We start from the raw sequence: 25,531 nt of genomic DNA on the forward strand, positions 1-25,531 counted from the left end.
GATTGACATCATCATCACCATTCATATCTAATATTATCATTACCACTATTATCATTACCACTGTCATCAAAAGCAGCAGCACCACCGCCACCATTATCATCACTGCCACCATTATCATCACTACCACCATTATAATCACTGCCACCACCACCATTATCATCATCACTGCCACCACCACCATTATCATCACTACCATTATCATCACTACCCCTGTCCTCATCTTCACAATCATTTGCTTTACTTCCCTGTCATCATCTTCACAATCATTTGCTTTACTTGAGGTCAGAAGTGACATTTAAGTCAGTCCTCTCCTCTCCTTTTTCTTTGATTAATCCATATCCTTTAGAGAGAAAACTGGTCAGTGCTGAGCTGGACATAAATCTACAAGCTTACAAGATGACTAGCGGTCGGGGTGAAGTAGTCACTCGATTTAAAGAACAGATTCAAGAAGGGAGAGAGAGAGAGAAGATGGAGGGACATGAGAGGAAGGGGAGAAAGAGAGGAAGGGAAGGGACATGACAGGAGGAGAGAGAGAGAGAAGAGAGGAAGGGACATGAGGAGAGGAAGAGACATGAGGAGGAGAGAGAAGAGAAGAAGAGACATGATGAGGAGAGAGAAGAGAAGAGACATTGAGGAGGAGAGAGAAGGGTCATGAGGAGGAGGAGCGAGAGAAGAGGAAGGGACATGAGAGGAGAGAAGAGAGGAGAGAACGAGAGGAAGACATGAGAGAGAAGAGAGGAAGGGACATGAGAGGAAGAGAAGAGAAGGAGGGAACATGAGAGGAGAGAGAGAAGAAGAGAGGAAGGGACATGAAGGAGAGAGAGAGAAGAGAGGAAGACATGAGAGAGAGAGAGAGAAGAGAGGAAGGGACATGAGAGGAGAGAGAGAGAAGAGAGGAAGGACATCAGAGGAGAGAGAGAGAAGAGAGGAAGGGGACATGAGAGGAGAGAGAGAGAGAAGAGAGGAAGGGACATGAGAGGAGGAAGAGAGAAGAGAGGAAAGGGACATGACAGGAGCAGAGAGAGAGAAGAGAGGAAGGAGGGACATGAAGAGAGGAGAGAGAGAAGAGAGGAAGACATGACCAGGAGGAGAGAGAGAAGAGAGGAAGGGACATGAGAGGAGAGAGAGAGAAGAGAGGAAGGGACATGAGAGGAGGAGAGAGAGAAGAGAGGAAGGGACATGAGAGGAGGAGAGAGAGAAGAGAGGAAGGGACATGAGAGGGAGGGAAGAAGGAGAGTGAATGAGAGTACAGAGAGGGAAAGAGAGAAGAGGGAGGACCAGAGAGAGAGAGCAGAACACAGTGTTCTTTAATAAACTGTAACCCGGGCGTCCCAGTCAGCAGCAAATCACTTCTCCAGGATGTAAAGCAACAACATGCTCGTTCATAATATTCCATTTGAGGTGGATATAACATAACCTCTCTCTGTCACGCCTGCTCCCGCTCCTCCTCCCTGGCGCTCGAGGGCGCCAGGCTACCTGTCATCATACACTCCTGTTACCAACAATACACGCAGCTGCGCTCATTGGACTCACCTGGACTCCTTCACTTTGTTGATTACCCTCTGTATATCTGTCTGTTCCTTGGTTGTGTTTCCTGTGTCCGCATTGTTCCATATTGTGATTGTTATTTGTCTGTGTTACCCGTGGGCTGGCGCTGTTCATGTCTCGTTCCATATTACATTTTGACTACCCGTACCTGCTTCGCCTCTCCAGGATCATCCCTTGACACTCTGTGTGTAGCTAAATCTATAGAATTAAATCAGTTTAACTTACTTTGTCTGATAGGTCATTCTAGGACAACAGAGAACGCAATATATAGTTGAGTTGCATTTCCCACACTCAAATACTGTTAAAAGACCTATAGTGTCAATAAGAGGGTTTCCTTTTAATAAAGAGTGATCTGTCAGTATGTGAATACATTATTCATTACTATTGATGGCCAGTGAGGGTCTTATTTGAAGTTAAATTCTCTGGCAGAATGTTGACCTTCGGTGACGAGTGAGTGAGATTTCAGCTTAGCCTTGGCACAGTTCGGGCCAGACTACACACGCGCACACGCTCGCACGTACACACACACAGGACCAGCCCCAAACGTCATAAGAGAAATCAGCATCAATCGATGCACAAACCTGCCTGTCTACAGTAGCTATCTAACCTGGTAGGCTCCGGAAAAGGATACATTTGAGCATTTCATTTTGCAATGGTTTTGAATTGGAAGGATGCATTGAGAAATAGCAATGTTGCCCAGAGTGATTCCAATGATGACAGATGGACCAAACTGCTTGCTTTATATGAAGGCAACAGACAAACAGATCCCTCATGGACTAATTTAAAATATCCGCCTTGGCAGTAGTCAATGTGCTTTAATTGAACTAGCATCATCTGCCAAGATCCATACAGTAGCAGTTAGTAGAAATATCCTAACGGATCACAATATTACTCTGTTCTTTTTCTCCTTCAGCAAATTTGACTGCAATAATGGACTTCTATTACGGGGGGATAAAAAAAACTATCTGCCGCTCGATACGAGGTCCTCAAGGCAAAATCACAGCCTTTGATTCATCACTAATATTCTGGACCAATATAGAGCCAAAATTGAGTCTGCCAAATAGCTGTGATAAGTGAGTGCGAGGGGTAGCCTATTCAGTCCTCATGCATCAATATCTTTGAGGCATTCTGTTCCCTTCCGGGGGTTTTTGAGTGAAACTGCATCCAGCCACTATGCTAAAAGACTACTGATACTGACCACTGGAGAGAGAGGGACAGAGATAAGTAAGTGTGTGTGTGTGTGTGTGTGTGAGTGTGAGTGTGAAAGATGAAGAGAAGATAGATGAAGGAAATGCCAGGGAAAAAGAAAGAGCGAGTAGAAGATAAGAAAAGAGAGAGAGAAAGTCAATGTACAATAATGAGTTAGGAGGGAAGCAAAAAATTACTACGAGAAAGAGAGGAGAAAGAGAGAGAGGAGAAAGAGAGAGGAGAGAGGAGAAAGGAACAGCATCCACTCACTGATCTTATAACCCAGCTTTTCGGCGTGGACCCTCTTTGCCAGGAACTGTCCCTCAACCAGGGCTCGGATTTCCCCCTGGGCGGAGAAGCCGGCTACCTGAGCGGGACGACAGGGAAGGGGAACACAAAGAGAGGCTTTGGGAACGCAGGCAAAGGAGCAGGGGAGTAGATGGAAGATTCCTGCCCTTACAGAACTTTCTTTGACTGGGGGAATGGAGAGCCTCATTCCCACCGGGCTAAGTCCCCACCCCTTCTGACCTCTCCCCTCACATCACCCTGTATGACGTCTCCTAATCCTCCGGCTTCACCGCCCCGTTGAAGGAGTTCACAAGGATAAGGAAAAGCGGGTGACAGCGATACTGTAGCCTTGCGTGACTTATCTTTGTGTGTCTTGGACAAGGGCTCCGGTTGCTGTTTTGAAACCATTCATTGGTCAATAAAACATTAATCGATAAAACACTACACGCATTAATCTCTTACTTATGAATTACTTATGTGCTTGTACATCTTTTCATTTAGATGGAAACAACACAGAGAACTACCATTTCCAGTTTTTCGTATGAATTGCAAATAGAATCCCATCCATAAATTGACTTCCTTCAGTACACAGCAGAGTCTTTGCACTGACCTTCGTATTTTCTTTGTCAAATCTGTGAACTCCGACTGCAGACGGCGTGATTTCCATGGCATCAAAATAAATCCCTGGGAGAGAATGTTAGATGCCAGCCCATTCAGAATCAGTCAGCATCACATCAAAAAAATCAAGCCGTTATCTGAAAACCATGCCATTATCTGAATAAATCTGGGGCCTACAGTCTCTAAATCAATCCAACTAGATGACTAAAACAAATCTAGTGATAGATACAGCATGTTTGACATCATCACCTATGTTCCCGTCATTCCCTATTGGTGTAGTCCTCAGGACCGAGGAGAAGACTTCCCATGACCCTCCAGCACACTTGTTTCTGATCCTCTCTCTGGTCAGGGAGCCATTCTTATAGCTGGCAGGAGGCACACGTGTACACACACGCACACACACACACACACACACACAGATTTACCTGGGCTGACATACCATCATTGAGTATAATTGAATTCAAAGCAAGCCATCTACAGTAAAAGCCTGAGCATCCTTCCCGATTTGAATCTCCTTTGTGTTTCAGCTATTATGAGTAAAACCACTTATTTTATAATACTCTATTTTACCGTAGATTAAAACATTATGGAACAGGAGTCATACAGACAGAAGATAATGATTAGTAAAAGATGTCAATGTCACTTGGTGTGTGTGTGTGTTTGTGCGCTTGTGCAAGGTTACCAGCGGCACAATGACAAGTGGCAAATTTGTGTAGGACTGTATGTGACAGAGTTATAGTTCAACAAAGTCTCAAGGAATTCAATTAAATGTCAATGCCACATAACGATTGTTAGCATTAGGTACCAAGGTTATTGTGTTTTTATATTAGTTTTTATTTCCACTCGTTTTGTTATTTATGATAAAGTTTTCAGATCCACTTTACTAGTTTTTATTTAGTTTAAGTTTTATTAAAACAGATATTTCATTTTTATATTATTTAGTTTCAGTTTTAATTTAATGTTAGGGACATAAAGGGCCTCCTGAGTGGCGCAGCGGTCTAAGGCACTGCATCGCAGTGTTGCGCGTCACTCCAGCCTGGGGTTGGATCCCAGGCTGTGTCACAACCGGCCCGACCAGGAGTCCCATATGGCGGTGCACAATTGGCCCAGTGTCGTCCGGGTTAGGGGAGGGTTTGGCCCAGTGTCGTCAGGGTTGGGGGAGGGTTTGGCCCAGTGTAGTCCGGGTTAGGGGAGGGTTTGGCCCAGTGTCGTCCGGGTTGGGGGAGGGTTTGGCCCAGTGTAGTCCGGGTTAGGGGAGGGTTTGGCCGGGGGTGCTTTACTTGGCTCATCGTGCTCTAGTGCAGGCCGGGCGCCTGCAGGCTGACTTCGGGCGCCAGTTGAACGGTGTTTCCTACAACACAAGGGTGCAGCTGACTTCTGGGTTAAGCGAATAGGTGTTAAGGCATGGCGGGTCATGTTTCGGAGGACGCATGACTCGACCTTCGCCTCGCCCCAGCCCGTTGGGGAGTTGCAGCGATGAGACAAGATCATAATCACGAAAAAGGGGGGTAAAAATTACAACAAATGTTTAAATGTAAATAAAGTAGCGTGGGAGGCTAGGAGACATGTATGTGTTTTTGGGATGTCACTTCTTGCCACTGTGGATCAGTAAAGGTGATTGGTCAGATCATAGGTTAAGGTTAGTTTTAAAGCTAGACTCAAAGAGATGACGTAGACGCACCAAGTAAACAGTAATAGTGGGTACATTTCCACAACAACCAGGAGTGTTGAAGCGTGAAGCTAAATGTCTCTGCAGTTTTGTTCCCGTAGCTACCACTTTGTAGCAGAGTGAAGCGCACCCATGCACATGCGCAGATACTCTGTGTGACTGTGTGAGACCAAAGTCTTGCTTTCAAAGTTTGTTCCATTCTGGGGATAAAAATGTTCTGACTTGCGCCTACATGTTGACTGCATGAACTTTACAAAAATCTTGTGATCAGAGATCATGAAATTTTGACTGTAGTCGACTGCAAGTTTCTGCAGACTACCTTCATCCATCACCTGCATTGTGAGGCTCGATTGTCAACCAATCATTAGGGTGTTTTTGTTTGACCCACGTGAAAGTGGGTATGGAACCAATTTGCCGTGATTTATGTGTACAGTGGATATATACAAATACATTTGATATTTGAGGATCTTTCTTACTAATTGATTGTACAATGTACACACATAATATTATATTATCATTTCAGTTTGTGACGTGCCATGTTGATCTGAAGCACATTAGTGTCCGACTTTCAGCTGTCGCAGACGCACCCCCTCCGACTCCACTCCTCGCCTTCGTCTACAGTCGGTTGCTTTAGCCTTACCAGTCAAACATGTCGTCTCACTGAGTCTACCTTTAAATTATAAAGTCAATCTCAATCTGACCCGCCAGATTCAGAAGCTTGAWAACCCCATGAAAAGAAAACCCCATTGAAAACCCCATTCGATTATGGCACAACAAAAACGTTAAACTGAACATAATTCATGACGTTTTTGGTTTTAATTTCGATAATAGTTTCAGTATAGTTTTAGTTTTTCAAATGGGTTTGTTAATTATTTCATTTCACTTTACTAAACTGTTGTTTCATGATCAGTTTTCAATTTCATTTACGTTTTAGTTTACTATAATAACCTTGTTCACTACATTCAGTACATCTATGCCATTTAGAACATACTTTTATCACCAGATCAGTTGTAGTACAGTGGAAATAATCTTTGTCATGTATCATGTACGGTGCATTCAGAAAGTATTCAGACCCTTTGACTTTTCCYCACATTTTGTTACGTTACAGCCTTATTCTAAAATTGATTCAATTATTATTTTTCCTCATCAATCTACACACAATACCCCATAAACAAGGCGAAAAATKTATTTAAAATAAAAATACCTTATTTACATAAGTATTCAGACCCTTTGCTATGAGACTCAAAAATGAGCTCAGTTTCTACAACTTGGAGTCTACCTGTGGTAAATTCAATTGATTGGACATGATTTGGAAAGGCACACACCTGTCTATATAAGGTCCCACAGTTGGCAGTGCATGTCAGAGAAAAAATCAAGCCATGAGGTCAAAGGAATTGTCGGTAGAGCCCCCGGGACAGGTTTGTGTCGAGGCACAGATCTGGGGAAGGGTACCAGCACTGAAGGTCCCCAAGAACACAGTGGCCTCCATCATTCTTAAATGGAGACTCTTCCTAGCGCTGGCCTCCCGGCCAAACTGAGCAATCAGGGGAGAAGGGCTTTGGTCAGGGAGGTGAGCAAGAACCTGATGGTCACTCTAACAGAGCTCCAGAGTTCCTCTGTGGAGATGGGAGAACCTTCCAGAAGGGCAACCATCTCTGCAGCCCTCTACCAATCAGGCCTTTATGGTGGAGTGGCCAGATGGAAGCCACTCCTCAGTAAAAGGGTCGGCAGCCCACTTAGAGTTTGCCAAAAGGCACCTAAAGACTCTCAGACCATGAGAAACAAGATTATCTGGTCTGATGAAACCAAGATTGAACTCGTTGGCCTGAATGCCAAGCGTCACGTCTGGAGGAACCCTGGCACCAACCCTGGCACCATCCCTACGGTGAAGCATGATGCTGTTAAGGTGTCTTTCAGTGGCAGGGACTGGGAGACTAGTCAGGATCGAGGGAAAGATGAACGGAACAAAGTACAGAGAGATCCTACAGAGAAAACCTGCTCCAGAGCACTCAGGACCTCAGACTGGGGCGAAGGTTCACCTTCCAACAGGACAATGACCCTAAGCACACAGCCAAGACAATGCAGGAGTGGCTTCGGGACAAGTTTCTGAATGTCCTTGAGTGGCCCAGCCAGAGCCCGGACTTGAACCCKATYKAACATCTCTGGAGAGACCTGAAAATAGCTGTGCAGTGACGCTCCCCATCCAACCTGACAGAGCTTGAGAGGATCTGCAGAGAAGAATGGGAGAAACTCCCCAAATACAGGTGTGCAAAGCTTCTAGCGTCATACCCAAGGAGACTCGAGACTGTAATCGCTATTTTTTTTTTATGTGCAAAAATGTCTAAAAACCTGTTTTTGCTTCATCATGATGGGGTATTGTGTGTAGATTGATGAGGRAAAAAATGATTTAATACATTTTAGAATAAGACTGTAACGTAACAAAATGTGAAAAAAGTCAAGGGGTCTGAATACTTTCCKAATGCACTGTACCTGAATGCCTCAGAGAAAGAGCTAAGTTGTTCAATAAATTATACTTCACTAAGAGAACTGAGTCTATAGGCTTAGTCTAAACCCTACTCTATAGACCTACTGCAACATCCATGGTCTGTTTCTGCAAAGCCATACTGTTTCTGCTTATGTAAGTTCTCAGARCGTATTGGCTCTAGATCTATTGTGACGGGAAGTGGCGCTTCTTCGCCATTTGTTAAATGTATACCATTCTCATGTGAACTGTGGGGGAACTACTTTGTTTCTGAAGATGTGGGGGTAGTGTGGGAGGTGTTTACCATATCAAAGCCATATAGGAGGGGCGGTCCACTGGGTTGCAGAAGATGTGTCCTTCCACTGTGGGCCTCGGCTCTTTGATCCACAGGAAGACTGTGTCGCTAGTGCCAAGACTCACCTGGGAGTGAGGAAGAAAGGAAGACGGAAGGAGGAACAATTTATATAACCACTTATATAAAATATACCTGAGTGTACAAAACATTAGGAACACCTGCTCTTAAAATGACAGACTGACCAGGTGAAAGCTATGATCCTTTTTGATGTGACTTGTTAAATCCACTTCAATCAGTGTAGGTGAAGAGGAGGAGACAGGTTAAAGAAAGATTTTTAACAGACACTACATCAAAGGGAAAATTCTAAATGTTGACAACCTCCCTGTACAATATTCGTTTTATGATTTGCTACATCACCCTCCCAACTCAACACACCTCATCTCACAGTTTGTCACCCTTTTCTCCAAATACATAAAGGCCTCTACTAGTCATCTCATGGAGACCTGGGGTAAAGAGTAAAATATTGAGATCTCAGATGATCTATGGGGAGAAGCCCTGTCTAGAATTCACTCCTGTTCCGTCAATGCCAGATATCAATTGATACAATACATAGTCAGGCATAGACTTCACTACTCCAAAACCAAAGACCCCAGGTCTCCCCCACTGTGTGACACTATGTGACAAATGTAAAGCCTCAGAGGGTTCATTAACTCATCTTTTTTGGCTCTGCCCCCTACTTTGATTGGTATTCAAAGGTATATGAGAGGGCCATTGACCCTGACGCAGAACTCGCTCTCTTTGGCTGCTCAGAGTCTGTTCTAAGATCGTCCTATGAGGAACAACAAGCTCTGATGTTTRGAATGGTGGCTGCAAAAAAACATATCCTCACAGAATGGAAGTCACCCACCTCCCCTTGCTTCCATAGATGGTTAGCAGAAAGGATTAACACCATTAACTTGTAAAATATACTTTTTTTCAGGACCAACTCCTCCAGCAGATATCTCAAGGTTTGGGGTCTGTTTCTGGACCGCCTGSACAGAGACTGACTGTGAACACTGACTACGAACGCTTACTGTTGTTGTAACTGTCACGGTTGCTCTATTCTTGTCCCATGTCTTGCTTAAGCAATACTTCCTTTCATGTCTGGCAGCTGTGTTTTTTGGTAATTCTTTTGTGCGCTTTWWAAAAAAYTAAATTGCAAAAGAAAATCCTTTGATTTTTAAGCCTTGAGACAATTGGGACATGTATTGTTTATGTGTGCCATTCAGAAAGTGAATGTGTCAAGAACTGCAATTCTGCTGGGTTTTTCACACTCAACAGTTTGTCATGTGTATCAAGAATTGTACACCACCCAAAGGACATGCAGCCAACTTGACACAACTGTGGGAAGAATTGGAATCAACCTTGTAGAGTCCATGCCCCGTCAAATTGAGGCTTATGTAAGGGAAAAAGGGGAGGGGGGATTTATGTTAAAAGTTGGGTAAACAAAATACGAATTTTTTTTGGGGGGGGGGCATTTCTCCCTGCTCTCTTCGTCCGCTCATACAGGAGTATTAATGCTGCAATATGTAACTTTTTTGGTAAACAAACCAAGTTCACATATGTGAGTTATAGATCTGTCATTCTCATTGAAAGCAAGTCTAAGATTCCTAATCACTAAGAAGTCTAATCTGTTCTATGTGCACTATTTCTATGATTCCCGTGCTTAAGTTTTGTTTTTGCATCTTTTACTTTTGAACACAAGTTTCAAAAAGCTGAAAATACAATATTTTGGGRAAWAAWWWTTCACAGCGGTTTAGATGGTACAATGATTCTCTACACTATACTTGCTTGTTTTGTCACAAACTGAAATTAGGCAAACTATAAAACAATTTGCAACCAGCAAATGGCAGAGCGATTTCTGCATAATGCATCTTTAAATGGCAAGTGCAATAATTTGGTAAAAAATAAATTACAACAGTAATATTCATTTTTTTTCATTGTGATTTATCAGGGGGTGCTGCAGCAACCTCAGCACCCCTACTTCCCGCGGCTATGACGTTGATTACTTTTTTCAAATCCAATCAGTTTTCCACATGGATTCAATGTCATCACATTAMATTTTTTGGTTTAAATGACGTGGAAACAACGTTGATTCAACCAGTTTTTACCCAGTGGGTTGCTTCTTAGTAAAGAGCAATTTCTCAAGCAAGAATTTTGCTAGGACTGTCTGGGAATGATCTGAGTGGGGAGAGAAAAATTGAAAACTAGCTGTTATTGGCAGAGGATTGGAACTTTGGTTGAACYTTTCTTATTATCTATTAACTAATTTACCACCTGGTGATGTCACCAGACAGGCCAAAACTCCATCGCACAATTTCACAGTATTATTCCAATCTCTTAGTGTGGAAATATATATAAAACACAGGAAATCACATTTTTGACTGCAATAAGCCTTTAAGTGAAGACATGCAAAACAAAATCTGATTAGAGTAAGTGAATTATATTTGGTTGTAGGTTTGGAAGCCGGTAGTCAAAGCGCATCTCGAAAAATKTGTGATTCCCTCATTTAGGTGAAGTTCAAAGCGAGCGCTGTAATGCGTTTAATGCRTTGATTCTACCAAGTGTTCCGTTTGATGATGAAAACAGCTTGAAATTGCTCCTCGTCGGACAACGGCGGACCTCTTGGCATGAATGATTTAATGCCATGGAACCTCCATGTGGTCCTTAACATGGCTTCCTTGCACCATATTACTCTAAAGCTGCAGCTAAAGAGGCTGTATGGAAGTTTAGTTACAAATTGTTCACCTCAATAATATTAATCAATTTCTTATCTCCTAAAACCACAACATCCTTGCTCATGGGTCTGGGGAGGTGTGCCCTTGTGTCCAATGACGTAATTTCTGAGTAGCCAAAGAAACAAAAGTTCTGTACCTCTTTAAGCACTGAAATGCAACTTGATAACATTTGAGCCCTATATCCTTTAATTGGCTAGGATATGATGTATTGTGCTTGTGCAGAAAGATGAAAGGTCTTACGGCTATGTCTCCTTCCTGTAACCTCATCCCAGCCAGGGACCCTGGAATAAGAAAACAAAACAGCATTCAGACTTGAAACACACTAATTGAAGATTGAAAGCCAGTAAGAAAGTCTAGTTCCCTTTAGCCCACGTTCCATTCATCTCTCTTGCCTTGGTCCTTTAAAATGGGATGCGTCTGCACAACATAGACTCTCTCAGATCTACTTGAGTCACTGAACATGCAGTACCGTATTGAGACGTTTAAWTTGAATTCCATCCACAGACTGTGACCTAAGGTACACTCTTAGAAAAAAAGGTGCAATCTGAAACCAAAAAGGGTTCATTGGCTGTCCGCATGGGAAAACCCTTAAGAACCCCCTTTGGTTCCATGTAAARCCCTTTTGGTTGCAGGTAGAACCTCTTTTGAGTTCCATGTAGAACCCTTTCGACAGAGGGTTCTACATGGAACCCAAAAGAGTTCTACCTTGAACCAAAAAGGGTTATCCTATGGGGTGTATATACTGTGTATTGTCATTGTTCTGTATGGACAACAAGGTATACAGGTATGGCCCATAACAAGGTATACAGGTACGGCCTATAACAAGGTATACAGGTATTACCCATAATAAGGTATACAGGTATKRCCCATAAYRAGRTATACAGGTATGGCCCATAACGAGGTATTCAGGTATGGCCCATAACAAGTCCCAACTTTCTGCTTTTGAGTTGGGAGTTGCTGGGCAGATCTTTTACATGTTTTAATTTTGGGGGCTTCAGATGGCGGACCTGGTGGAAAGATTTATTAATTCCAGTCTATTGGATTTCTTGGTGACCTTGCATAGAGCGTTAAATCAATCTTTCCCGTGCTGTGACGCATACACACGCAGGCCCCTGAAAGGACGACAGTCCCAAGAAAAATGGCCCTCGGACTGGATTCTCATTTCAATTCTTCACCGGCGTTCAAATCTGAAGCTTAGGAATAATTTTGAGAATTTCATATCTGTCATTGACCTTAAAAAATGGTTTGCTGCGATGATTTATTGGAATGTAGTAGTATAAATATATTGATAAGTCGACATCTTTATGTATTAGGGTGTAGAATAAATACAATCCATATACCTTCCTGAGCTACTAAATAATTCTCAAATCTGGATGAAAATATGAGGGCTTGTTTAGGCAAGACACAGCGGTCATGGACATCTAGTTTACCTCAATACTTCTGTCCCTTCATATCTCAGAAAATGAATTAAAGTGAGTTTTTTGCATACATGATAACTATTAATGATACTCTTATCTACATATCAATCAACAAACAACTTGAATTAAATTACTGAATGCACCATGGCTCTTCAAATCTTAGCATAAGCCCTGCACTAATCAACTAGCCTAATCAATTATTACAATGATCAACTAGTATAAATTTGAAGACAGCCATCTCACTGTCTAGTCTATGGATTCATAACCAACTCCTTATGTATCCTGCCTCCCCTTCATCTAGGGTATCACACCAWGGATAATATTTCATTATATCCAGGCAATTTCAAAACGGTATCAATTAGTACATTGGCTATTGTTTGGCTGCTCAAACCGAGCTGTGCTGAAAGAGCTCAATCTTAACCGACTGTGCCAGACTCCCTCACACAACCACCGTCTGGGCGTCGCCCGCCTTTTAATTGGTCGTAAAGCCCCTTTCATGCAGATGTCACTGCTGAGCGGACTAGCGGAGAGGAGAGCAGTCTAGGCTTGTTTCACTGTTTACGTTCAGCTGGCCGCCGCGGCATTTAATTGAAAAAGCACAGAGTCACCACCTCTAGTCTACAGACACGGGCAGCACACGGCACAAGTCGCATGGCGATAGTCTTAAAGGCATAGTTTGGGATTTTGGCAATGAGCTGTACCCAAAAATGTCCAGTCATTGTGCTAAACTAGTTAGCATTGGCTCGCAAAACTATCTCTAACTTCCTTCATACTGGACGCAGAGACATAAAATTGTATCCACAAGTTCATCTGACTCTGGGGAAGTATATAAAGAGCTTCATTGCCAAAATCCCAAACTATCCCTTTAAACCAATGCTGCTTGTTTGGCGAGGGGCCAGCTCTTCTCTCCGTTCATCAGGCTTATATCAAGCTGCCTGGGAGGAGGGCGAACATGTGACCACCGCCGCCATGCACTCTCATTAGAATCTACACAACATCCATGTGTRGGATAGGAGGAGTGGAGGCGCGGAGGAGGATCACTGGAGCAGATCAATGCAGTCAGTACAGTGCTACTGCCACCCAGTGGCCAGATGACGGAAAATAGAAAACAGAGGCCCCTGCCAAAGACAGCATCAGAGCATGATAAAGCTCTTACCTGGGTTATCCCCAGTGAATGCCACCACTTTGCAGTCCTCTGGGAAGCCATAACGAGTGACATGGTAAGGAGAGAGGAGGCCCTGTGGAGGGGAACCAGGTGAGGTTAGGGTTTATAGAAGAGGATGAGGAATAAAGAGATGTGAACAGTCCAATGTTAGCTTTAGCAGTTCAACAGTCATCAGCGTTTACTATGGATATTGTGAACAGCAATTAGTCCTTGACTTTTTCTAAATAACTAGAATAGACATGAACCATCTAAGGTGGGATAAAGGTCAGACATTTATCTACACGGTATAGATGCGGTAAACGCAGACGTTCCATTGACCAGATTGGCACACATTCAAGAAATCTGATCTAACAAAGTAGATATTCGTCAACTCCGTYGTGATTTATGTATTGTAACAGGCCCAGAATGTGGTTACTTAAGTCCGATTTGGATATATTTGACTGTTTTCGCYGCATAACATGTAGAAGTTGTGCCTTTTCAAGTTGTGAAGAAGTGACTGCTAAATGCTTACTCCCGCTCGCATAAACTGGTTAGCATAACTAGCATAAAGAAATCGCTGGTGGTAGTCAAATTTGTTTTTAACTGTATTGCAGTTGATTGGCAACGATGACATGAACATGTGTTGGGGTTGACATCCATACAAGCATTATACTCCGATTTTTACCTCAACATGAAATACACATATAAACAATAGACTAAATGTGGGAAAGTTTTGCTGGATGGCAATGAGGAGACTCGGGATCTTACTCCCACGCGTTTCCATGGCAATTCCATTGTTTTGGTCGAGTTCGATTTACCTCTTTGCCGCATCTATGTTTGTTAGCTAGCTAGTCACCAGTTTTAGATCAATGATTCTGTTCATTTTTTCAAATTAAATGCCAATATGCCAACATTCCATTCAAAGAATGCACTCAACCCACAGCCACACGTTGGCTAAAATCAGTTGATGATAGGACTTACTGTAGACAAGTTGTAAAAGTACTGATATTGTATCATATAATAGCACTCACAACTTTCCCAAACATTTAAATTGAAACATTTATGGTCTGTTTACATATATTTTAAGGCTATATATACAGAAAGTGTATAAAACCATATAAACTGTATCTATAATTATATGGCAATATTTTAGGTTGACAATTATATTACACAATTTCTGATACATCACATGCCTTAATTGTATTTTACTGCATAAATAAAATCAGGATTATGTCTCTACTATGTCAGTACATCACTGGGGCCAACCTTCCTGCCATCCAGGACCTATATACTAGGCGGTGTGAGAGGAAAGCCCCAAAAATTGTCAGACTCCAGTCACCCAAGTCATAGACTGTTTTCTCTGCTACCGCATGGCAAGCGATACCGGAGTGCCAAGTCTAGTACCAAAAGTCTCCTTAACAGCTTCTACAAGTGGAGCTGGGACGAAAGCCTTGATGGCCCCAGTTCTTTATCCAATTATTGCCAGAGCCCTCAGGCTGACCTACAACTCTTCAAATACAAATATTTGAATATAAGGTGATTACGATGGATATTATGTAGCCTACATGACCTGACCCAAGGACTTGCAACTGAAGAATTCACCAAAAACGTACTTATTTTACAATGAAAATGAGAATAGACAAAAAATAGCAACACATGGTCAAGAACCATGATACTGCATATAGGGGTATCTCACCAAGACAGCTGAAGAATGCACAGGGGCTCCCAGCCTCTCCTCCAGGTGAGGAGCAGTAGCCTCAAGACAGGAGTCTGCCCACTGTTTGCTGAATATGTCCATCAAATTCATCCCTGAACCTTAATAAAGGAGAAGAATGAACATGTCACGAATCAGAACGACTGATCAAGCCTTTCCAAAGAACATAGAATATACAGTGCACCTCAATGCAAGTCAATTTTATTAGAATGCGGATCACGGAACCGAGTGTAACAAATGTTTGGGTAACCCTTAATAATGACTTTCATTAAAAATCATGAATAAACTATTAATACACTTTCTACGCATAAGTATTTCATTATTTCTATACATTTATAAACATTTATATTGTCTTATGTTTTTATTAACTAAATCCAATCTCACTAATCTGAATATGAATTTGTTATTCATAAACTGTAATGTATGTTATCACAGCACTGTGGTATACTTCTATGTATATGCCAGATATCATTGTGCTGATAGAATAGAATGTCATGCGAAAATTGTCACAACTACCGTAATCCTGTCTCTTATACACATCTAGATGTGTATAAGAGACAGGTGCTGATAGAATAGAATGTCATGCGAAAATTGTCACAACTACCGTAATCTTCCTGTATGATAAACAAGACATTTCCCTCATATTGCCCTGTTGTATATTGTAACGAAATTCAGGCAAAGAACAGGCTACATGACTTGATTACAATGTCAACCTGGTTTCAGTGCTGCTGATAACAGATGGAGAAAAATCCCTTGGCGACCTTATTGCACAAACACAATGATGATTGTTATCCAGCAGACCTTAAAAGAATGGTTCTGCCAGGTAAAAACATTGTAATGAAGTAAGTGTCAGAGATAAGTTCAAGCCAACTTGGAGAGTTAACCCACTGTGTTCCCATAGTAGGTGATGTTTCAAGCATGCTGGGGCAAAGTAATATGGTCTGAAACAGCTAACTCTTTAAGGATTTGTTTATTTTTGTATTTAACCTTTATTTAACTAGGCAAGTCAGTTGAGAACAAATTGTTATTTACAATGACAGCCTACCAAAAGGCCTCGTGCGGGGACGGCTGGGATTTAAATAAAGAAAAAAATATATAAAAAAATAGGAGAAAGCACACATCACGACGAGAGACAACAAAACACTACATAAAGAGAGACCTAAGACAACAGCATAGCAAGGCAGCAACACATGACAACACAGCATGGCAGCAACACAACATGACAGCAGGACAACATTGTAGCAGCACAAAACATGGTACAAACATTATTGGGCACAGACAACAGCACAAAGGGCAAGAAGGTAGAGACAACAATACATCACGCAAAGCAGCCACAACTGTCAGTAAGAGTGTCCATGATTGAGTCTTTGAAGGAAGAGATTGAGATAAAACTGTTTAAGGAGGATCTTCACTCCCAAGGTATTTGTTCCATAGTAGTTGTACTTAAATGTTATATTATAACATGTTATAATGCAGGATAACTTTATATTAGGGTAATGTTTGCACTGGTATTTACAATGAAATTATGTTCTACCAATAGGTACATTCGTGCTAAGTGGTAACTAAACTGATAACAAATTGTACATGCAGTACTCATATTTGTTTTAATAAATCCCAAAGAGAAACAAAAAAGTGAAGYATAGCTTGCTTTCTGTACCATACAATAAAGTCTTACCGATAACAAATCATCATTAACCATTATCATCAGTACCAGTACCTTACCGTCACTGTAATCAATAGCTGCATAGCTGCCCAAGAAGAGAGAGGCAGCAAAGCTGCTGACCAATGAGATTCTCTGATATGAATAGCATAAAAAGAAGGGGGGAAATATTTCAGACAATTACAGAACTAGTGAAATTCTATCTAAAATTCTATTGATCTTTCCTACTAAATCAACACAGAATATGTTCCACAAAGAGAGCAGAATTATCTGGCATTTTTAGAGCCCTCTTTASCTTAATTTTTGAATTCACACAGATATGTGACCTAAAGTAGTTTACCAATGGTGTATATAAATCATTGGATTTAACATAAGACAATGGGGAATGGTGATAGCAGACAAGTAAAATGGGCACGACATGTCACCTCACCTCTGTGTCCTCGTACTTCTCTGGTTGGGCCTTGTAAATCTTGGCAATCTGATTTCCAGTGAAACGCTGAAAGGTAATGTTATAGAATTGATAAAAAAAGGTCAGTGCCTTTAGTAAATATTGGATCCCCCACATACGTGTACAGGTGTTACCTGTGTCCATATCACTTGGAGACATGTATGATTGCAGTTACTTGTAAACAATGAGTAAAGTAAGTGTCAATTAAGTCAATCCATCAAATCCATCCAGTCAAGGAAACTGAGTCTTCCTCACCTCATAGGCCCGGGAGCCTGTGATGTCTGCAACTCTCTGAGCGCCACCTACTGCTGTCTCCAGGTACTGACACTGCTCTGTAGTGCTGGAGTCCATCCACACTGGACTATCTGACACTGCAAAACCACCCTGTTGGCACAAGTACAGACATAATGTATCAATATACAAACTGAGAAATCAGATGACAAGAAACTAGCTTATTTATTGCAATCCATGGAATCACTTAATAGAAGTGGAACATGCACAACTAAAATGTATTCAATAAACAAAGTGTTTGAATGAATCAAAACAACTACTAATCAACTAACTACTGTAATACTCTCAAAATATATAATCAAGGCATTCAAAGACAATAACAAATTTAGAAGAGACAACCAGGTTTGAGACAAAATGTTCATAGAAACGCCTTATCATGGTCCTTTTAGACTTGCAAACTCACTGATGTAAAAAGGAGGCCCTTCAGGTTAGTATTAACTGAATAATCCTCAGGGTTTGATTGTACTGTTGGATTAATGAACAAACATTGGGCTATAGGGTTGGCTGTGCCTGCAATGTATCAAAGGCTGTGGCAAATGTGTTTTTTTCTCACCCACACAAGGAAGGTAATGTATTAACTTTTAACCAGGCGGACACCGCCTATTTGACATTTGCCAAAAACAGGGCACTGTATTTCAAATCAAGTGGTGCATGTCATTTGTGCTTGTTGCTGATACTGAACTGTATGTGCAAAATGAAATGCTTCTACACCTGCATTGCTTGCTGTTTGGGGTTTTAGGCTGGGTTTCTGTACAGCACTTTGAGATATCAGCTGATGTAAGGGCTTTATAAATAAATTTGATTTGATGGGACGATGAAGTTGCCTATCAAAAATGGGAGATAATTGTTTTATCTGGCATGTCACTAGCAAACATGCACTCTACTCTGCTGTAGTAATAGACAGAAAGGACAACCAGAGAGTATAGAATCTCTCCCTGCTCCTGCCATGTATGGGACCACTTACCTTCAGAAGTTCATGCAAACTTTTTCCTGGATGGAGATCCCTGAGAACTTGGTTGGTCCCTTTCCTCCAATACACACTGCCATGTTGCTGTAAAAACAAGGCAATGATGAAATACAATACATGTAATGCCTGACTGTATTCAAAATACACAATGGAGCACTATAATACAGTACTAGTAATAGTCCACACACCTGGCCACTTCCAGATAGGGCTTTCACACGTGAGAAGTCAAATCCTGCATTCTTCATCTTGCCAAGGATCAGGTCAAGCGCCTGGGAAATCACCATGGAATTGCTCAGTTAAAAATCACAGGACTAAAACACGCTCAGCTCTGCCAATGGCATCCTTATTACGCATAGATTGCTCTTGAATCTGATCTGGGTGACTATTGATTCAAAGTGTTGTGTATTTCTGCTGAAGATAACTGAGGAGTTACTTACAAAGAGAGATATCTTCCCAAAATTAGAATTAACTGCAGTCTAATAATATTAGTTTAATCAACCTTACAGTTTCATGCAGTGTAATGCATTTGTTACAACACTTTGGGGAATTTTATTGCTGTAGGCCCTACCTTTGAACTCAACGGAATAACAGCTTAGATGGAAGTTAATTCAGTACTTCAGCTATGCAATGGTTTGAGAGTGAGCAGACCACTGAGCTACTAGTACTTTTATTGAGTACTAGTGAAGTATYCACTGTGCAGTGCACTAATAAGTAGTAAAGTATTCATGGTGGACTACCTTTACCCACATGAGCACAGGAGAAGTGACAGTCAGACTGTCTGCATGGATATGGACCCCTCCCTGAGTCCTGGGGAGATATGAAAAGATAGAAGTCAGTTTCATGGACTAATTCCAAACTGTGTAGCCTAGCCTACTATCAAGGGTGTAGGATTTGCCAGCCTTGGAATTATGCTGCTAAAGTCGGGAGGACATAGCTATTTATCAGTTGTCAGCACACATCATCCTACACATTATGAAATGTATATTTTTATTTTGTGTTACCCGAATTCTGGCAGTTCACTGTCAAACTGCACATTGTCCTGGTGGACAACACGGAGGTTCCCATCAACAGCAACCACCTTCAGCTGAACACAAAATTGGGGAAATGGGTTGAGTAAGTTTAGGAGCTACAGTAGGATACAGGAACAGCAACAGAAGTGCCTGCTTTGCAGCCAATGTAGTAGGGAGAAGGGCAAAATGTTATGAAATAAGCAATTCAATGTTTGGCTAGGCTAAGTCCGAAGTCCAGTGGAATGAAAGGAAAAAATGTCACGCGCATTTCATTTATTAATGAATGCCAGAACCACTAATATTGCTTATAATATTGCTTATATAGTATGGTACACATGGGTTATTTGAAAGGCTATCTTCCCGTAGGCCTTTGTTATGTCAAATGTTCCAGATGAGCCTTCATTTGTAGCCGCTGATTCGTCGTTTTATCTCTTCTTCCGTGTTACACAGTCTAAGCGCGTGCGTATAGGCAATATTGCAAACAGAACGACGTAAAGCATGCATTATAATCTGAACCTACTTGTTGAGTGCTGAAATCAAACCCCAGGTAAAATGAGTCGGTGGACGCAGCCATTGTAGTCAACACATAGTTMTACGTCCCAAAACTGGAAGTGCAACACAGTATCGCTGTTTCTGAACAGTGCACAAATGGTTCATGTTTAAAGGTGCAGCGCACTCAAAAAAATGCAATATAGGCTGCAGTTAAAGACTCAAACTCTTCTAGCTATATCTAGCCTACGTTGCATTTTATTTAATCAAATACGCTCTGGTGAGTGGCTTTTTGAATACTTCATGACAAACGTCATAAACATTTACGACAAGCAAAAAATACTGTGTCTTTATATACTGAACAATAGTTTTGAACGCAACATGTAAAGTGTTGGTCCCATGTTTCATGAGCTGAACTTTTTCTACATGCACAAAAAGTTTATTTCTCTCAAATTATGTGCACAGATGTATTTAAATCCCTGTTACATGAACATTTCTCCTTTGCCAAGATAATCCATCCATTTGACAGGTGTGGCATATCAAGAAGCAGATTAAATAGCATGATCATTACACAGGTGCACCTTGTGCTGGGGACAATAAAAGGCCACTAAAATGTACAGTTTTGTCACACAACACAATGCCACAGATGTCTCAAGTTGAGGGAGTGTGCAAATTGGCATGCTGACTGCAGAAATGTCCACCAGATTATTTAATGTTAATTTCTCTACCATAAGTTGTTTTAGAGAATTTGGCAGTATGTCCAACCGGCCTCACCACGCCAGCCCAGGACCTCCACATCTGGCTTCTTCACCCGCAGGATCGTCTTTTCACGCAGACAGCTGGTGAAACTGAGGAGTATTTCTGTCTGTAATAAAGCCCTTTTGTGGGGAAATACTCATYCTGATTGGCTGGGCCTGGCTTCCTGTGGGTGGGCCTATGCCCTCCCAGGTCCACCAATSGCTGTGYCCCTGCCCAGTCAGATTAGGGCCTAATGAATGAATTTATTTCAATTGACTGATTTCCTTATATGAACTGTAACTCAGTAAAATCGTTGAAATTGTTGCATGTTGCTTTTAATTATTTTTGTTCAGTATATATTCCTTATTGTCTATTAGGTCTAATGTTGCAAAAAGTAGGATAAATGCACCATAAACGTACTGTTAAACTAACCACAGGCATTTCRCTACACCTGATAAATATGTGTATGTGACCAATACAATTTGATTACATTCAGTTAGGTTCAGATGCTCCACCCATGGCTATTATTATTTGGACATTTAAATGTTAATGATGAACACTCACGCGCACAGAGAGACAGACAGACTTCTACACCTGCATTGCTTGCTGTTTGGGGTTTTAGGCTGGGTTTCTGTACAGCACTTTGAGATATCRGCTGATGTAAGAAGGGCTATATAAATACATTTGATTTGWTTTGACAGACAGACAGGAAGAAAGACAGGGAAGAGAGAGTGAGAGATCCATTTTGTTATTTAATTTGCTGCATGAGTTATCAGCAGCTCATTGCTTACTTTTCAGAAACAGGAAATCCACAGGTCTCCACAAACAATTCATGGAAGTGGGACTGTTTGCATAGAAAATCCCTGTGGTAATGATATCTTTGAAATACAGGCCTCCCTGCTTTAGTAAGGAGAACGTGTGAGGCAATAATGTTGAGGCAAAGGAGTGATGTGTGAGTATTTAACCTTTATTTAACTAGGCAAGCCAGTTAAGAACAAATTCTTATTTACAATAATGGCCAAACCCGGCCAAACCCTGACGACGCTGGACCAATTGTGCGCCGCTCTATTGTACACCCAGTCACGTCCGGTTGTGATACAGCCTGGAATCAAACCATTGTCTGTAGTGATGCCTCTAGCACTGAGATGCAGTGCCTTAGACCACAGTGCCACTCAGGAGCCCTAAGCATTGGACTCCCGAGTAGACTAAGCATTGAACTTAGGGCTAATTTTCTGTGAGTTTTTTTTGCAGCGCAGGTACACCTGCTAGATGTGTCACCACCACCATGTCATCCATTTAAGTCATCCCTCCAAAGCAGGACTCACCCACAACTTCAACAACACTGTGTCAATATACTGTGTCAGTGCCAGCCCAAGTAACAACTGGGTCATTCAACACATTTTCCCAGAACATAATATATGAACATGAAAATCAATGTTGATTGTTAGGCCTACAGATAATAAAAGACTACTGGATTCTATAGTATGAAGATGTAAGTAACTTGATGTTTGTGTAGCCTAGTTTCCTGTAGGCCATGTATTATGTTTGGAATTTTCCTTAATAATATACTGACCTATTCACCTATTTTACTTTAGCCTATCATAACCATAAGCAGTTTTCACCAAAACTACACTACACATACACCTACATGGTCTACTGTAAAAGAAAAGGGCAACCTTCAATTGTCCTCAATTGTTTGCACATCACTCAAACTTTTGAACCACTTTAGACTAGCCTGCACTACACCTACTGAGATGTAGACAGTGCCGTATAGGCTATACTGCCGGCAGCAGGTGGATAACTACTTATCATTCTATCAGCTGTGCCTTCTTTGATTGGGGAAATAAAAATCCAAATTGGTTATCAATGCAAACAGGATGTTGTCGTGCTGCTGTTCCAATTCGACGTGTTCCTGGGAACAGATAAGGTCCCGGAGTCGTAGTGAAACAGCCAACGGCGACGTGAATCATTTGGTCGAGGAAGTGGACCAAAGCGAAATTGTCGCGGACCTAACCAGGATGGACATTGCACTTTTGACGGAACAGTACAACTTGACTAAAGAGAAACAAAAGCGCCAGACCCTGGTGGTTTTATTCAGACAAGGTAGACATCGCTTTCGAAAAGTGCTGCGAGAGCTTGGCACGCACCCAACTGGGGGTAGTTCAGCAGGACGCTTACATGCCTATCTGACATGTAGAATAAAGAATTACATCGGCTTTATTCATGGGATTTCTATTTGCAATGTTCGATAACGTTTGGTAACGTAACATGGCCCAGTTGTCTGAACAGTTTGGCACTGGCAACAAGTTGTTAAATTGTAGACAATATTGTGCATCCTCAAGGTCATGTTGCAACAAAGWAGCAGTAATTGATTTATATCACGTGAATTTGAGTCCTTGACACATGTGGCAGCACTGGTCTTTGGTACTTTTGTTTCTTCATGCAAAAGCTTTTCCTGCTAGCCTACTTTGAGCAACACAGTTATACTGCAGTTAGGCTATACTGGAAATGTGGTCATTCACATGTGGTCAATGTGGTCATTTAATATTTTTGTTACAGTACTTTTACATTGAGCTGGAAGGTTGATTGCAGATGACTGTGTAAACCTGTCTGTACATTTCTATTCTATTTCCTAACAGTATCAACTGATGCAGCAGAAATCAGTGGGCAAGCCCTCGTCAATGTAGTCCCAATCAACCAGGAGATGAAGAGCAAACACGAGAGGAAGAGGTCGGTCTCAGAGTCTGAGAATGACTTTGTTGGGGACCTGGAGAGAGCCCCATGGAGCAAACCCTTGGGTATCCACCGACAGACCAACGTCATTATAACACCACATACAAACCCTACAATCACGGGCAGTAATTCAAGTTTTACTTCGCTGTCTGAAGACTTTCCTGAGAAGGTCTTGGGGGATTCTATTTCTATCCATTCTGTAGAGTTGAGTACCAGTAACAGCAGATCAGGCTCCCGGAAGTTCTCAGCCCCAGCCATTTTGTCCAGACAACTGAGTTTTGGGGGGCAGCGGCCGCCTCTTCTCTCCTCTTGCCCCCATCACCACTACCCCTTCCCCCAAAGAAAAGGCCCCAAGAAGTCGGAAGCTGCTAGAAGACTTGGGATGTACTCATCATTCTGATCAGATTATAGGAGAGGGAAAGTGTCCATTACAGTCTATAGTGCAATAGAGAATGTTTTCTATGTTTCTGCAGAATTAAACTAATCTTGTTGTTGCTATAAAGGACATTTGGTATGCAGCCATGCAAATAATATCATGTAAGATGCTGTGCCTTGCCCTATATAGGATCATATGTTAACGATCGGGTTTCATCACAGCTGAGACGCGTATCCATCTCCACCCATTGAGTGAAMTACTCCTCAATGTCTTGAAACTTTTATTTTTCCCAAAGAGCAAACGATTAGGCCTACAGACAATGGTGCAATGTTTTGTTTTTAATTACAGCATTCATCCCAGGAAATATTCAAGAGACCATTTACAGACTATTGTTAGGGTAATAACAGGTGGAATAAAATATAACTAAACATTTAAATGTTTTAGTTACATTAACCCAATGAGTCACACCATAACACAGGCATTTTTTGGACTTCTAACCCCTTTTAAACAGTGTGTGTTTGAGCTACATGGGTTGTGCCATTGGATTTGTCTATTTATTCTATATCTGTACATACCAACCTTTAGTCTGTGTGATTAACGGGGGCTGAGTGGTGTTTGTGAGACAAGGGCGGATCCTGAAGGGGCMCGGGTCTTTTTAMAAAAATGTCTAAAGTCCGTATGGTTTGAACTACACACTTAAAAGCCATTATGAAAAACTGAGACTCTCATGCACATGTTTTGCTCAAGAGTCATTAGAAGGTAAGGGGTTCTTCTACATAGGAAATCCCATGACATAGTGTCTATAATAAGCTCACAGTCTGTCCCAAACGCCACACAATTGTCACTGACTAGTTGGATATTCATTTCCCAGTGAGGAAACGATTTCTGTAGTTACAACATTTACATAAATTCATTTATTCAGGTTTTTGCTTTGGCTGAGTTTTTTGTTGTTGTTGACATTTGTCAATAAAACTCATGAATACAACTGTTTATGTCAAATTAACTTGTGTTCTACTTGTAACCCTGGTTGTCCTGAAAGGAAAATGGTAAAACACTTAATTGTGAGGCTAAATATAAGGGCTGGACATGCAGATAAATAAAAAAGTCMGATTAATGAAAAGACGATTTTTACTGGTGTCTCGGGACTGATCGGGTTAAATTAAAACACAGGAGGTTGGTGGCACCTTAATTGGGGAGGATGGTCTTGTGGTAAAGGCTGGAGCAGAATACATGGAATGATAACAAATACATCACACACACACGGGTTCCATGTGTTTGATGCCATTCCATTTGCTTCTTTCCAGCCATTATGAGCTTCCGTCCCCTCAGCAGCCTCCATTGGAAATAATGACAGGCTGTAGCCACTGAACAAATATGTGACTTGAAAATGACTGATTATTCTCTGGTGTGCATATTATTGTCATTCATCTTATTGTATCTCAGCAATACAGATGGAATGTGAAGACATGATGCATTCATTAAATATGGTAGCTTATAGATAGTACTACTAAATACATAACGAACATTTTAAAATCACRTCAAAACTGTTTGTATGAGTAATTATAAAAGGTAGGCCCTACCATGATTGATGTTCTTCCCTCTATTAGTCGGTGTGTTGTCACGTGTCAGTCTGTCTGCATGTGTTGTCAACTTCATAGTCTCAGGACCGAGCCCATCT

General features: G+C 41.5%; 1 protein-coding gene across 2 annotated transcripts in view; it reads right to left on the bottom strand.

Moving 5' to 3' along the window:
- The window catches only part of xylb (xylulokinase homolog (H. influenzae)), a 67,420-nt gene extending 47,251 nt beyond the window's left edge, over positions 1 to 20,169 (bottom strand). Inside the window, exons 1-15 of one of the 2 annotated variants that reach the window (XM_023972618.2) lie at positions 20,038 to 20,169; positions 19,509 to 19,591; positions 19,245 to 19,314; positions 18,696 to 18,776; positions 18,505 to 18,591; positions 17,505 to 17,633; positions 17,232 to 17,297; positions 16,864 to 16,936; positions 15,124 to 15,242; positions 13,440 to 13,521; positions 11,106 to 11,146; positions 8,098 to 8,213; positions 3,892 to 4,007; positions 3,635 to 3,708; positions 3,007 to 3,103 (exon numbers count right to left, since the gene is read on the bottom strand). In XM_023972618.2, coding sequence (XP_023828386.1) covers positions 3,007 to 3,103; positions 3,635 to 3,708; positions 3,892 to 4,007; positions 8,098 to 8,213; positions 11,106 to 11,146; positions 13,440 to 13,521; positions 15,124 to 15,242; positions 16,864 to 16,936; positions 17,232 to 17,297; positions 17,505 to 17,633; positions 18,505 to 18,591; positions 18,696 to 18,776; positions 19,245 to 19,314; positions 19,509 to 19,591; positions 20,038 to 20,091 — 1,288 coding nt within the window. In that variant the 5' untranslated portion in view covers positions 20,092 to 20,169. Of the gene's footprint in view, positions 1 to 3,006; positions 3,104 to 3,634; positions 3,709 to 3,891; positions 4,008 to 8,097; positions 8,214 to 11,105; positions 11,147 to 13,439; positions 13,522 to 15,123; positions 15,243 to 16,863; positions 16,937 to 17,231; positions 17,298 to 17,504; positions 17,634 to 18,504; positions 18,592 to 18,695; positions 18,777 to 19,244; positions 19,315 to 19,508; positions 19,592 to 20,037 lie in introns of those variants that run through there. The other variant, XM_023972619.2, reaches the window with a different exon arrangement.
- Between the last annotated feature and the right edge of the window lie 5,362 nt (positions 20,170 to 25,531).

The sequence above is a fragment of the Salvelinus sp. IW2-2015 genome, linkage group LG27 (genome assembly GCF_002910315.2).
Source record: "Salvelinus sp. IW2-2015 linkage group LG27, ASM291031v2, whole genome shotgun sequence".
Classification (NCBI taxonomy): domain Eukaryota; kingdom Metazoa; phylum Chordata; class Actinopteri; order Salmoniformes; family Salmonidae; genus Salvelinus; species Salvelinus sp. IW2-2015.